At 40.4% G+C, this 14,839-nt stretch overlaps 1 protein-coding gene across 2 annotated transcripts in view; it reads right to left on the bottom strand.

The window, feature by feature from the left end:
• The window catches only part of CLTCL1 (clathrin heavy chain like 1), a 103,414-nt gene that overhangs the window by 20,575 nt on the left and 68,000 nt on the right, over window positions 1-14,839 (bottom strand). For both annotated transcript variants that reach the window (XM_086682271.1, XM_086682272.1), the window contains exons 20-22: window positions 4,974-5,157; window positions 2,652-2,844; window positions 1,922-2,079 (exon numbers count right to left, since the gene is read on the bottom strand). In XM_086682271.1, the coding sequence (XP_086538397.1) occupies window positions 1,922-2,079; window positions 2,652-2,844; window positions 4,974-5,157 (535 nt within the window). The remainder of the gene's footprint in view (window positions 1-1,921; window positions 2,080-2,651; window positions 2,845-4,973; window positions 5,158-14,839) is intronic.

The raw sequence follows: 14,839 nt of genomic DNA, 5'->3' as shown, positions 1-14,839 counted from the left end.
TTTTTGAGACAGAGAGACAGAGCGTGAGTCAGGGAGGGACAGAGAGAGAGAGAGGGAGAGGGAGACACAGAATCCAAAGCAGGCTCCAGGCTCTGAGCTGTCAGCACAGACCTTGATGTGGAGCTCGAACCCACAAACCGTGAGATCATGACCTGAGCTGAAGTTGGATGCCTAACCGACTGAGCCACCCAGGTGCCCCAAAACTTCTCAACTTTTACCTTTCATCTGGAATTTTAATTATAAAATTACATGATGAACTTTTAAGCCCTTTTAAAACCCCAACCTAGGGGCGTCTGGGTGGCTCAGTCGGTTAAGCGGCCGACTTCGGCTCAGGTCATGATCTCACGGTCCGTGAGTTCGAGCCCCGCGTCGGGCTCTGTGCTAATAGCTCAAAGCCTGGAGCCTGTTTCAGATTCTGTGTCTCCCTCTCTCTGACCCTCCCCCGTTCATGCTCTGTCTCTGTCTCAAAAATAAATAAACGTTAAAAAAAATTTTTTTTTTAAATAAAACCCCAACCTAATTTCCAGTTAATTGGTTCTTACTCTGAATTAAAGAATCAAAAGTCCACTTTTGTGTTATTTCAGTAAAGTGTGTGTTTTCTTTTAAGAGGGGTTAGAATACATTCCATTATCCCTTCATCTCTATCACTTTTTCTAGGGGTAACACTTTACCTGAGGAAATAGCAGACTTTACAGTTCTTCAGATCTTTTTTTTATTTAACATTTTTCCTTAAGTTTAAACATTTTTGTGTTATTCATTTTTTTTTAAAGTTTATTTATTTTGAAAGAGAGACAGAAAGGGAGAGAGAAAGGACGAGTAGGGAAGGGGCAGAGACAGAAGGAGAGAGAATCCCAAGCAGGTTCTCTGCTGCTCTCACAAACCATGAAATCGTGACCTGAGCTGAAATCAAGAGTCAGATGCTTAACCGACTGAGCCACCCAGGCTCCCTGATGTTACTCCTACTTTAAAAAATATTTTTGGGGTGCTTGGGGGTTGCTTAGTCAGTTAAGCATCGGACTTCAGCTCAGGTCATGATTTCAAGGTTTGTGGGTTTGAGCCCCGTCGGGCTCTGTGCTGACACCTCAGCAGTCTTGACACTGCTTTGGATCCTGCATCTCCCTCTCTCTCTGCCCCTCCCTTGCTCATGCTCTATCTCAAAAAAATAAACATTAAAAAAAAATTTTTTTTTTAATTTTTTTTTAAGTTTATTTAGTTTTGAGACAGAGAGAGACAGAGCATGAACGGGGGAGGGTCAGAGAGAGAGGGAGACACAGAATCGGAAGCAGGCTCCAGGCTCTGAGCCATAAGCCCAGAGCCCGACGCGGGGCTTGAACCCATGGACCGCGAGATCGTGACCTGAGCCGAAGTCGGACACTTAACCGACTGAGCCACCCAGGTGCCCCTAAAAATTTTTTTAAAAATATCTTTGGGGTGCCTGCGTGGCTCAGTTGGTTAAATGGCCAACTTTCGTTCAGGTCATGATCTCACGGTTTGTGAATTCGACCCCCACATCAGGCTCTGCACTGTCAGTGCCTGATTGGGATTCTCCCTCTCTGCCCCTCCCTGACTTGTGCTCTCTCTCTCTCTTAAAATAAATAGACTTTAAAAAATATTTTTCCCATTATGTTATTTGATAATTGCTGACATATGGAAAAGCTATTAATTTCCAACATATCTGTTTTACCTGGCCAATTGCTCAGTTCAATTTGCTCTCCAGCAATAATAGCTAGAACACTGGCACATAGTCCTGACACTTTCTTCTCTAGGAGAATCATTCTGATGTGCACAGCCAGTGGCCTTAACTCCCATACCAGTGACAGTAATAAAGGACTTAATTCACTGTGTGGCATATTTGAGCCACTCTAGGGAGAAATCCCTGAACCTATGTGCAGCAGTTCATGGTCCCCAGGGCATGACCTACCTGTTGGATGTGGGCATTGTTGGGTCCATTAATACAATCTTCTAACTCAGACAGGCGACCAGTTTTAGCCAGGGCAAAAATAAGTTCAGTCTCTATATAGGATTCACGGCCCTTTTTCCTGGCCATCTGTAGGAATTTCACCAGATCTTCCCAATTGTCTAAAGACAGAAAACAAAAATAGGTTAATTCAGAGCTGCTAAATTTAAACAGGAGGCTCAATTCATCCCATTCTGTCCTCAGCTAAGACGTGTAAACATCTTTGTTTGCCTGATAAGTAGAACTCCATCCCAGGTGGGAGAAACAGAAAGGGCAGAACCACATGGGGGCTGACCCTGAGGATGGGAACTTCCATTTCACCAAGTAAAGACCTCACCAGGAAACAGGATGCTTATTCCAGCCCCTGGAGAAGTGAGCACCACAGTCAACTGGAAAGGCCAGAAGAAGCTCTGGGTCTAAGTTTCTGACCTTAAGATTACCACGATAATGCTATCCATTGTGCTTAAACTGTCTAGTCAACCAAAGAGCTAGTATCTAGTTAACATTCAACTGAAGACTAGTGTCATTAACAGAATTTAACAGTTATTTCAGGTTCTTTCGAAAAATTTTCATTCAGCAGTGTCTCCAGTATCTCTAGATGTATAATATGTGCAGATTCCTGGGAGGGTGACATCCTTGTCTTGCCAGGCTTCACACCAGTGAGAAGCAGAGCCCTGGGGAGAGGTTAACTTACTGCTCCTACTGGCTGCCTGAACGACTTCCAAGTAAGAGGAAGGGTCGTCAGCTCTGATGTAGGAGTCGATGGCTTCCTTCACCAAGTCTTTCTGGAGCTGGGCGCAGGCCAGCTGACTCCACACAGCAGGTTCATTGCATCTCTCCGCAAACTCGTATGCTCGGTCTAGGTTTCCAATGTGCTCAATCAGGACCTAGGGGTTACACAAGAGGGTTCTCGTTCTCCACAACACACAGTCAGCTCCATGGAGTAGATGGATTTTTGTTCAGTTCTACATTTTGCCTAAAGCTGCATGACCATTTCAATTCAGTCCAAAGCAACTGGGCATTAAGTATTTCTTAGATGATGAATGGAGGGAAAGGACAAGATCTATTATATAGGAGGAATATGCCATGCAGAGAAGAGACACTCCAATGAAAAGGCATGAAGAAATGGACAGCCAAGCTAAGCTTTTTGGGCCAGGAAGAGGACATGGAAGTTGCCTCCTGATCCTGGTAAGATAGTACAATGGGACATATAGGGTGGAAAAAGGCTCAAAGAGCTACTATAGGGAGTGAGATAGCTCATCAGGCAGAAAACAGGCTTCAAAAATGAACTATTGGGACCTCATTAAGATAAAAATCTTCTGCAGAGCAAAGGAAACAATCAACAAAACTAAAAGGCAACTGGCCCAATGGGAGAAGATATTTGCAAATGACATATCAGATAAAGGGGTAGTATCCAAAATCTATAAATAACTTATCAAACTCAACACCCAAAAAACAATTCAGTGAAGAAACAGGTAAAAGATATGAATAGACACCTTTCCAAAGAAGATATCCAGATGGCTAACAGACATGTGAAAAGATGCTCAACATCACTCATCAACAGAGAAATACAAATCAAAACCACGATGAGAGACCACTTCACACCGTCAGAATGGCTAAAATTAACAACTCAGGCAATGACAGATGTTGGCAAGGATGCAGAGAAAGAGATAACCTTTTGTACTGCTGGTGGGAAAGCAAACTGGTGCAGTCACCCTGGAGAAAAGTACGGAAGTTCCTCAAAATATTAAAAATAGAACTACCCTACAACCCACCAACTGCACCACTAGGTATTTATCCAAGGGATACAGGTATGCTGTTTCAAAGGGGCACATGCACCCCAATGTTTATAGCAGCACTACTGACAATAGCCAAAGTAGGGAAAGAGACCAAATGTCCATTGACTGATGAATGGATAAAGAAGTTGTGGTATACACATACATACAATGGAATATTACTTGGTGATCAAAAAAAATGAAATCTTGCCATTTTCAACAGCGTGTGTAAAGCTAGAGTATATTATGCTAAGTGAAATAAGTCAGAGAAAGACAAATATCATATGATTTTACTCATATGGAATTTAAGATACAAAACAGATGAACAAAAGCGAAGGGAAGCAAAAATAATATAAAAACAGAGAGGGAGACAGACTGTAAGATTCTTAAATACAGAAAACAAACTGAGGGTTGCTGGTAGGGTGTTGGGTGGGCACAAGGCTAAAGGGGTGAGGGGCATTAAGAAGGACACTTGTTGGGATGAACACGGGTTGTTACATGTAAGTGATGAACCACTAAATTCTATTCCTGAAATTATTATTACACTATATGTTAACTAACTTGCACTTAAATGAAAAAACAAACAAACAAACAAGAGAACACAGGCTTGAAGGACAGTCTGGAGGGCTGGGGTACAGCAGTTGCCCCTCCCCACCACATATAGTTTTGATCTCACAGCAAGGCCACAGACCATGTATGAACCAAAAAGGGGGGCTTATAGATCTGAGATTTCATAAGGAGATACAGAAAAATGGTAAGGGAAGAGGCAAGGACATAGAGAATTTTGGTAAGACAGCAACTAAAGTGATCTGTCCTGTGGTTTACAATCCATTTGGAAATAAAACCAGAAAAGGCCAACAGACTGGGAGGAAAGGGAGGAGGGTTAAGGGAAGGGCTCTTGGTGGGGTTGAAAACGGGCAGGAGGGCTGGCAGGACTGCTCTAGGGAGTTGAGGCAGCAGAGGGTGAAGGACTGCAGCAGTCACGTGTGAGGGCCCCTGACAATCAGAACACCTCAGTCACCAGGGCTGACCACACAACCTTGCATCAGGAACCCAAGTCTAGGGGAATGACCAGGAAGCGGGGATAACTGCCAGACAGCAGGAGCACCTAACAGAGAAGAAGCCAACAGGCTGGGAAGATGGGTTACTGTTGAGGAGCAGAAAAGAGCACAAGAATCTGAGAGACATATCGGACAACCAGAAGGCACTAGGGTTTAACATGAAAGCACTCAGCAGCTCACCTGGATTGCTGATGCATTCACATCAAACTTGCGAAAGATGGTGAAGGCCTCCTCATACAGTGCGCTACTAACGGCGATGTTCGCAATGTCTGGGGCATCGTAGTTGTCCAGGCGGCTGATGTATTCCATGACCCGCGTGCGGTCTGCCTTGATGGCAGTCAGGATCAGCAAATTCTGGAGATTCCTGAGAAGGGGTGGTCAGCACAGTATCACAGGAATGAAAGCTGTACACAACACTCTTTCGAAGGTTGACCAGCCCAAGACCTCCAATTTAAAAATATTTAAGGGGTGTCTGTGTGGCTCAGTTGGTTAAGTGTCCGACTTCAGCTCAGGTCATGATCTTGCAATTTGTGAGTTTGAGCCTCGTGTCAGGCTCTGGATAGCTCAGAGCCTGGAGCCTCCTTCGAATTCTGTGTCTCCCTCTCTCTCTGCTCCTCCCCCATTCACACTCTGTCTCTGTTTCTCAAAAATGAATACATGTTAAAAATAAATTTAAAAAAATATTTAAAATACACACACATTATTGGTGAATAGATACAATAGAATATTTATGAAGTATATGTGGTCCAAAGTCTTGAGAAAGCACCAGCTAGGAGAAATCAGAGCACCCCAATCACTGGAGGGCGGCTGTGGGTTCTCTAGGAGCTGCCTCTGCTCCCACTTCACAGATGCCTATTTTCCTGAACTGTGCCTCTATTAGTTCTTTGTGGTTCTTTATAGTTCTACCATATAAATTGTGTATATAAACAATATAGGTGGTTTTTCATGTTTTTGAACTTTAATCATACTAAATACATTCTTATAAAACTTGTTTTCTTTTGCCTTATTAAAAAATGTGGGAAAAATGAATGTAATGCATATTAAGAATCATAAAAAGAAAAATAGCATGATTATCATTAATTGATTCAGAAAAAGCATGTGACAAAATCCAACACCCAGTAATGATAAAGACCCTCAGCAAACTAGAAATATAAGGAAACTTCTTCAATCTGATGAAGGCCATCTACAAAATATCCACAGCTCTCAATAGTGAGAGACCAAATGCTTCCCCCTAGGATCAGGAAGAAGACAAGGATATCCACTCTCCCCTCTTTTATTCAACATTCTACTGGAGGCTCTAGTCAAGGCAGTTTGGCAAGCAAAATAAATAAAAAGCATCTAGATTAGAAAGGAAGAAATACAACTGTCCCTATTTGCAGGCAACATGATTGATAGAAAATTCCAAGGAATCTATAAAGAAAAAAAATTCTAGGACAAATAAGTAAGCTTAGCAACATATCAGGATACAAGGTTAACCATTAAATTAATTGGGGTTCTATATACCAGCAATGTACAACTGTAAACAAAAAAAAACCCCTGTACCTATTTACAATAGCTCCCAAAGCATGAAATATTTAGGTATAAATCTAATAAAACATGTACATGATCTAGATACTAAAAAATATAAAATGCTGATGAGAAAAGTTAAAGATCTAATGGAGAGACATACTGTATTCACACTAAACATAGTAAAAATAGCAACTGTCCATCCCCAAACTGGTCTACAGATCTCATGCAATTCCAATAAAAATTCCAGGTTTCCCTGTCAATAACAGACAAGGCTAATTCTGAATTTTGAACAAGAATAAAGTTGGGTCTTTGACAAAGCAGGAAAGAATATCCAACGGAAAAAAGACAGTCTTTTCAACAAATGGTGTTGGGAAAACTGGATGGCAACATGCAGAAGAATGAAACCGGACCACGTTCTTATGCTGTACATAAAAACAAATTCAAAATGGATGAAAGACCTAAATGTGAGACAAGAAACCATCAAAATCTTAGAGGAGAATACAGGCAGCAACCTCTTTGACCTCGGCTAGAGCAACTTATTACTAGACACATCACTGAAGGCAAGGGAAACAAAAGCAAACATGAACTATTGGGACTTTATCAAGTTAAAAAGCTTCTGCACAGTGAAGGAAACAATCAACAAAACTAAAAGGCAGCCTACAAAATGGGAGGAGATATCAGGAAGTGACATATCTGATAAAAGGTTAGTATTCAAAATCTATAAAGAATTCATCAAACTCAACACCCAAAAAACAAATAACCCAGTTAAAAAAATGGGCAGAAGACATGAATAGACACCTTTCTAAAGACATCCAGATGGCTAACAGACACATGAAAAGATGCTCAACATCACTCATCAACAGGGAAACACAAATTAAAACCACAATGAGACACTACTTTACACCTGTCAGAATGGCTAAAATTAACAACACAAGAAACAACGGGTGTTGGCAAGGATGTAGAAAAAGGGGAACCCTCTTGCACTGTTGGTGAGAATGCAAACTGGTGCAGGCACTCTGGAGAATAGCATGGAGGTTCTTCAAGAAACTAAAAATATAATTACATTATGATCTAGCAATTATACCAGTTGGTATGTACCCAAAGGATACAAAAATACATATTCAAAAGGGGTACATGCACCCCAATGTTTATAGCAGTATTATCAACAATAGCCAAACTAGCAGATGTGGAGTGATGGGCATTGAGGAGGGGCACCTGTTGGGAGGAGCCCTGGGTGTTGTATGGAAACCAATTTGACAATAAAATTGATAAAAAAACAAAACAAAACAAAACAAGAGCCAAACTAGGAAGAGAGCCCAAATGTCCACTGACTGATGAATGGATAAAGAAGATGTACTATGTGTGTGTGTGTGTGTGTGTGTGTGTGTGTGTGTGTGTGTGTGTATGCGTATATCTTTTATATACACATGCGTGTGTGCGTGCGTGCACACACACACACACACACACACACACACACACACACAGGAATATTACTCAGACATCAAAAAGAATGAAATCTTGCTACTTGCAATGATATGGATGGAGCTAGAATGTATTATGCTAAGTGAAATAAGTGAATCAGAGAAAGACAAATACCATATGATTTCACTCATATGTGGAATCAAAGAAACAAAACAGATGAACGTATGGCAAGTGGGGGGAAAAGAGAAGAGAGGGAAACAAACCACAAGAGACTCTTAATGATAGAGAACAAACTATGGGTTGATGGAGGGAGGTTGGTGGGAGATAGGCTAGAAGGGTGATGGGTACTAAGGAGGGCACCTGTTGTGAGGAGCACTGGGTTTTATATGTAAGTGATGAATCACTGAATTATACTCCTGAAACCAATACTGCACTGTATGTTAACTAAAATTTAAATTAAAAAAAAGAATAAAGTTGGAGGAATCACACTACATGGCCAAGTGATTTTTGGCAAAGATGCAAAAGGAATTCAATGCAGAAAGGACCCAACAAACAATGCTGGAATGACTGGATATCCACATGTAAAAAAATGAACCTCAAGCTTAACTTCATACATTGTTGGATGCCGGACCATAGATTTAAAGGTAAAATGTAAAACTATAAAACTTTTAGAAGGAATCCAGAAAGAATCTTTGACCTAAGATTAGGCACAGAGTTCTAAACACCAAAACACAATCCATACATAAGAGAAAAGTTTATGACGTGGACTTGATCAAAATGCAAACTTTTAATCTGCAAATGGTGCTATTAGGAGAATAAAAAGACAAGCTCCACACTGGGAAAATATACTTGCAAATCCCATATAAAACCAAGGGGTTGAATTCAGACTGTTTAAAGAACAAAACTTGGGCGCCTGGGTGGCTCAGTCGGTTGAGCAGCCGACTTCAGCTCAGGTCACGATCTCGTGGTCCGTGAGTTCGAGCCCCGCGTCAGGCTCTGTGCTGACAGCTCAGAGCCTGAGCCTGCTTTCGATTCTGTTTCCCTCTCTCTCCCTGCCCCTTCCCTGCTTACACTCTGTCTCTCTCGAAAATAAATAAACATTAAAAAAAATAAAGAACAAAACTTAACACTGAAAAACCGAATAACCCAAATAAAAAAGAGGTGAAAGATTTAGAGACTCTTCACCAAAGAGGATATATGGATGGCGGGTAAGCACAAGAAAAGTTGTTTAACATCATTACCCATCAGGGAAATGCAAATTAAAACCACAATGACATCCTGCTATACACTTATTAGAATGGCTAAAATTAAAAATACCATTAATACCAAGTGCTAGTGAAGATGTAGAGCAACTAGGATTCTCTCACACTGCTGGTAGGAATGCAAAATGGTACAGCTACTCTGGAAAACAAAGTTTAGCAGCTTCTTAAACAGTTAAACATACATATAACAAATGGTTCAGCAACTGCTAGGTATGTGCAAACAAAAATCTGGTCACAAACGTTTATAGCAGCTATATTCATAGGCACCCCAAACTGAAAGCAATCCAAATGTCCTTTGATCTGCATATCCAAGCAGATATGCAAACTGTTGTACACTCATACAACAGAGCACTATTCAGCAATAAAAGAGAACAAACTATTGATGCACACAACAACTTGGATAAATCTCAAAGGTGTGAAAGAAGCCAGGTCTCAAAAGATTACACAGTATGTGATACCTTTTACATGACATTCTTGGAAAGGCAAAACTAGAATGATAGTGATAAATGACAGATGGTGACTGTCAGGGGTACAGGAGCTACAAATGTAAAGGGCAGCTTGCACAAGTCAGTTTCACAGAGTCAGGGAACTGTTCTGTACCCCAACTATGGTGGTTACTTACATGAATCTAGGCATGTGTGAAATTCCTAGTACTGTACATCCTCACAAAAGGCCAATTTTACTGTATAATAATTAAAAAGAAGGGGGGAAGAAGGGAAAAAAAGTATTAAAAATTAGGTCCAAGATTCACCCATGCTGTTGGATAAGCATTAATTTCCACTGTGACAAGGTACTCCACTGTACGACAGTACCACAGCCCTTTTACTGATGGGTGTCTGGACTGCTCTGAGATCTTTGCTACTGGAAACTGTGCTGTTTTGTGCATTCTTGCATATGTCTCCTGATACATGTGAGCTGAGTTTCTTCAGGGTTCAGAACCAGGAGTGGAAACACCTTCTAACACGTACTGCTTTCCAAGAGGAACAAAACATTCCCAACAGGGCATATAAGAGGCCCAGCTGCTCGACATTCTCATCAAGGCTGATTAGGAGAGCTAGATCCCCACTGCTCTGCAGGAGGAAAGGGGCAGTACACAGCGGCCAGACTGTGCTTCCTTGATGATTGATGAGGCTGCAGTCCTGCCTTAGACTCACGGGGCTATCTCTCCTCTTGCTGAAGGACCATTCAAGTGCTTTGCTGAGTTTTCTATCAGGTTGTTATCAGGAGTTTTTCTTTTATTGTATGTTCTGTTTCTGTTTGTATGCTAGTTTCTGTTGGTTCTGTATGTTGCAAATGTCATCTCTGCTTGTAGCTTCCCTTTTTCTCATCTTAGTATGATAAAGTTCTTAAGTTTAACATAGTCCTATTTTGCAAGTTTTTCACAAATGGTCTATATATTTTTGCAACTGACTTAAGCATTCACAAATATATTCTTCTTTTAAACGTAAACTCTAAAAACATTATAGTTTTAACTTTTATATTTAAATCTTTACAGAGTATAGGATAGGGGTCCAATTTTAACTTTCACCCACATGGGTAATCAATTGTCCCAACATTATTTACTGAAAGGTCTATTACTTCCATCTGCACAGCCAGATGTTACAAGTTAAGTTTTTTACATATGTGTGGGCATATTTTAGGGTTCTTTGCTCTACTGTTATGGTCCGTTTTTCTATTCCTTGCACAAACCACCATGTCTTAATTTAATTTTATAATTATTCTAGATCAGAGTAAGTACCTTGTCATCCCAAAACCTACTCTCACATCTTGGGTGATCTATTATTTGTGTTAGCAGCATCTTCACTATTCTTGGCCTTTTATCTTTTTGATTTAAAATTTATTCTTTTTGAAAAATTTTAAATGTTATTTATTTAATTTTGAGAGGGAGAGTGAGAGACAGAGAGAGAGAGAGAGGAAGGGGCAGAGAGAGAAGGAGATAGAGAATTCCAAGCAGGCTCCGCACTGTCAACACAGAGCCTGATACAGGGCTCAAACTCAGGAAACGCGAGGTCATGAACTGAGCTGAAACCAAGAGTTGGATGCTTAACTGACTGAGCCATCCAGGCACCCCTGATTTAAAATTTAAAATCTTCCTGTCAAGTTTCATAAGTAAACAAATAGAGTGTTTTAGGGTATTGCAATGAATTTGAGTGATGTGGGTAAAACTAATGTCTTTCAAGATGATGTGATCATTCATGAATTTACATCAAGTTGTTTATAATGGTTGAGTGGACAGATTGTAGAAGTTTGCTCTTTCATTTATTTGTCTTCTGATTTTCTTTAGTAACCATGTCTACTTGTTGAATATATGTAAATTCATTCCAGTAAGCTTATAATTCATATTTTTATTTTATTTTTAATTTTTAATTTTTTGATTTTTTAAAAAATCTTTTTTTAATGTTTATTTATTTTTGAGAGACAGAGACAGAGCACAAGCAGGGGAGGGGCAGAGAGAGAGGGAGACACAGAGCTCAGGCTCCAGGCTCTGAGCTGTCAGCGCAGAGCCTGACACGGGGCTCGAACCCATGAACCATGAGATCATGACCTAAGCCAAAGTCAGACGCTTAACCCACTGAGCCACCCAGGCGCTCCAATAATTCACATTTAGAAAAAAAGTTTACTTATTTGAGAGAGAGAACGAGCAGGGGAGGGACAGAGAGAGAGGGGGACAGAGGATACAAAGCAGCTTCTATGCTAACAGCAGAAAGCCCAATGCATGGCTCAAACTCGAGCCATGTGAGATTATGACCTGGGCAAAAATTAGATGCTTTAACCAACTGAGTCACCCAGGTGCCCCAAGCTTATAATTCACATTAACTGTCACTAGTTATATTGTTTTTATTTACTTTAAGAAATATATTTAGTATTGTCTTTATACTTTTTAAAAAACAATTTTTTTTAACATTTATTTATTATTGAGAGACAGAGAAAGAGCACGAGTGGGGGAGGGGCAGAGAAAGAGGGAGACACAGAATCTGAAGCAGGCTCCAGGCTCTGAGCTGTCGGCACAGAGCCTGACACGGGGCTCGGACTCACAAACTGCGAGATCATGACCTGAGCTGAAGTTGGACGCTTAACCGACTGAGCCACCCGGGTGCCCCTATACTTTTTAATACACTCATTTTTTATATATACTTAAAAAAACCTTTTTTCAAGTTCATTTATTTTGAAAGAGAGACCAAGCAGGGTAGAGACAGAGAGAAAGATGGGAGAGAGAATCCCAAGCAGGCTCCACACTGCCAGAGCAGAGCCCTGACCTGAGCCGAAATCAAGAGTTGGATGATTAACCAACTGAGCCACCCAGGAACCCCTTATGTATACTTCTTAATATACTCATTTTTTAAAAAAGCTTGGCCCCTCAACGCAGGGCCCAAACTCACAATCCTGAGATCAAGACCTGAGCTGAGATCAAGAGTCAGATGCTTAATGACTGAGCTATCCAGGCACCCCTCGTATATTCATTTTTTAAGCTAATTGTTCTATTAATTACCTGGAGAGGTATGTTAAGATCTCCCCATATGGTGAATTTGCCTGGGTCTTCTTGCAGATTTGTCACTTTTTGCCTGACATATTTTGAAGCTCTATTATTAGGTATATACAAGTTCAGAATTATCTTTCTGGTGAACTGAGTATTTCATCATTCTATACAGTAGTCCCCCACATCTGTGGGTAATACATTCTAAGATCCCCCCGTAGGGGTTTGAAACCACAAACAGTACCAAATCCTATTTTTTGTTATTTTTTCCTGCACATACATACCTATGATAAACTTTATTTTTCTTTCATTAAAAAAATTTTTTTAATGTTTATTTATTATTGAGAAACACAGAGATAAGCAGGGGAGGGGGCAGAGAAAGGGGGAGACACAGAATCCGAAGCAGGATCCAGGCTCTGAGCTGTCAGCACAGAGCACAACGCAGGGCTCGAACCCACAAACTGTGAGATCATGACCTGAACCGAAGTCGGTCACCTAATCAACTGAGCTACCCAGGTGCCCCTGATAAACTTTATTTTATAAACCCCAGGCACACTAAAAGATTAACAACAATAACTAATAATAACATAGAACAATTATATCATAAATGAAAGTTAGTGAATGCGGTTTCTCGCTCTCAAAATATCTTATTGTACTGGACTCAGCCTTCATCTTGTGATGAAGTAAGATGATAAAATGCCTAGGTGATGAGATGAAGTGAGGTGAATGATGTAGGCATTGTGACACAGTGTTAAGCTACTACTCTACTTCTGACACACTGTCTGCTTTCAGACGGACCATGGTTAACCATGATCACTGAAACCATAGGACGTGACATCACAGGTAAGTGGGGGACTACTGTACTGGCTCTTTTTACTTCAACAATGGTTTTTACCTTAAAGTCTATTTTGTATGATACAAATAAAGACCTTATAGTATATACATATAAACATAAAATGTCATAGTATATTAACATACAATGTCAGTATAATACCAGAATTTTTAGGTTTGCATTTGCCTACCTTTATTTTTTTATCTCCAACTTCTCATTAACCTTATGTTATACACTCTGAGCCATATCATCCCATATCCTTTGGCTTCTACTGAAGCTGCTCAGAAGTCTGCTAATTCATATTTCTTTATAGGTAATCTATCTTCTCTCTGGGTGCTTAAAAAAGTTTTTGTTTTTGTTTTTGTTTTTTGATGTCCCACAGTTTTGCTATAATGTGTGTAACGGTGGTTTTAAAAAATTAATCCTCCTAGGGTGCCTGGGTGGCTCAGTTGGTCGAGCTTCCGACTCTTGGTTTCAGCTCAGGTCAAGATCTTGCAGTTCATGGATTTGAGCCACACACTAGGCTCTGTGCTGACAGCATGGAGCCTGCTTGGGATTCTCTCTCTCCCTACCTCTCTGCCCCTACCCTGCTCACACACTCTCTCTCAAAACAATAACTTTAAAAAAAAAACCCTTAAAAAAATTAATCCTCCTTGGGATTTGCTGGTCTCCTGAATTTGAGAACTAAACTATCAGTTCTGTTAAAATCTCCATCATTTTCCCTCCAAACAGTGTCTCATTCCCTGTTCTCTCTGAGGCTCTGATTAGGTCTTCCTTGAACCTGTGCACCTCTTAAACTCTTTCACATTTTCCATCTGTGTGTCTTGGCTACATTCTTACAATTTCTTCACATCTATCTTTCCATTCATTTATTCTCCAATGCCACTAAACCCATTTAGAGTTTACTTCAAATCCAACTATGTAAATTTATTTTTATTTATCAAAGTTATCTGGCATTTTAAAAAATCTTCTTGATATTGTTTTTGGTACTTAAACACATTACATTCAATTTTGTATTCTGTGCCTGATAATTCCAATACCCATAGTCCCTTTAGGCAGATCTGAGTCTACCCTGTTTTATTGCTAGTTCTTACTAATAGAACCTTGTTTCCTTATGCATTTTGTCAATATTTTTACTATTAGCTCATTATTTCTTGGAATGTTATCTCAGAATTCTCTGAAGCCTTGCTACAAGGCAGGCTCTTCTTCCTCCTTTTTTTTTTTAATGTTTACTTATTTTTGAGAGAGAGAGAGAGAGAGCATGAGCAGAGGAGGGACAGAGAAAGAGGGAGACACAGAATCCAAAGCAGGCTCCAGGCTCTGAGCTGTCAGCACAGAGCCCTACGCAGGGCTTGAACTCACGAACTGTGAGATCATGACCTGAGCCGAACTTGGACGCTTAACCAACTGAGCCGTCCAGACACCCCTGATAATGAATTTTAAAGTGGAGATAAATGCTGGATGTGACCATACTGAAGCACATTTTATTACTTCCAAGGTGTCTGTCCTTGCTGTTGTTTCGGCCTAGAATGTTCTTCCTACCCAA

This window comes from Puma concolor, chromosome D3, assembly GCF_028749965.1.
Source record: "Puma concolor isolate L17-30 chromosome D3, mPumCon1.1.hap2, whole genome shotgun sequence".
Lineage (NCBI taxonomy): Eukaryota > Metazoa > Chordata > Mammalia > Carnivora > Felidae > Puma > Puma concolor.
Note: the sequence above shows the minus strand (reverse complement) of the source record. Positions and strands in the feature narration are given on the sequence as shown.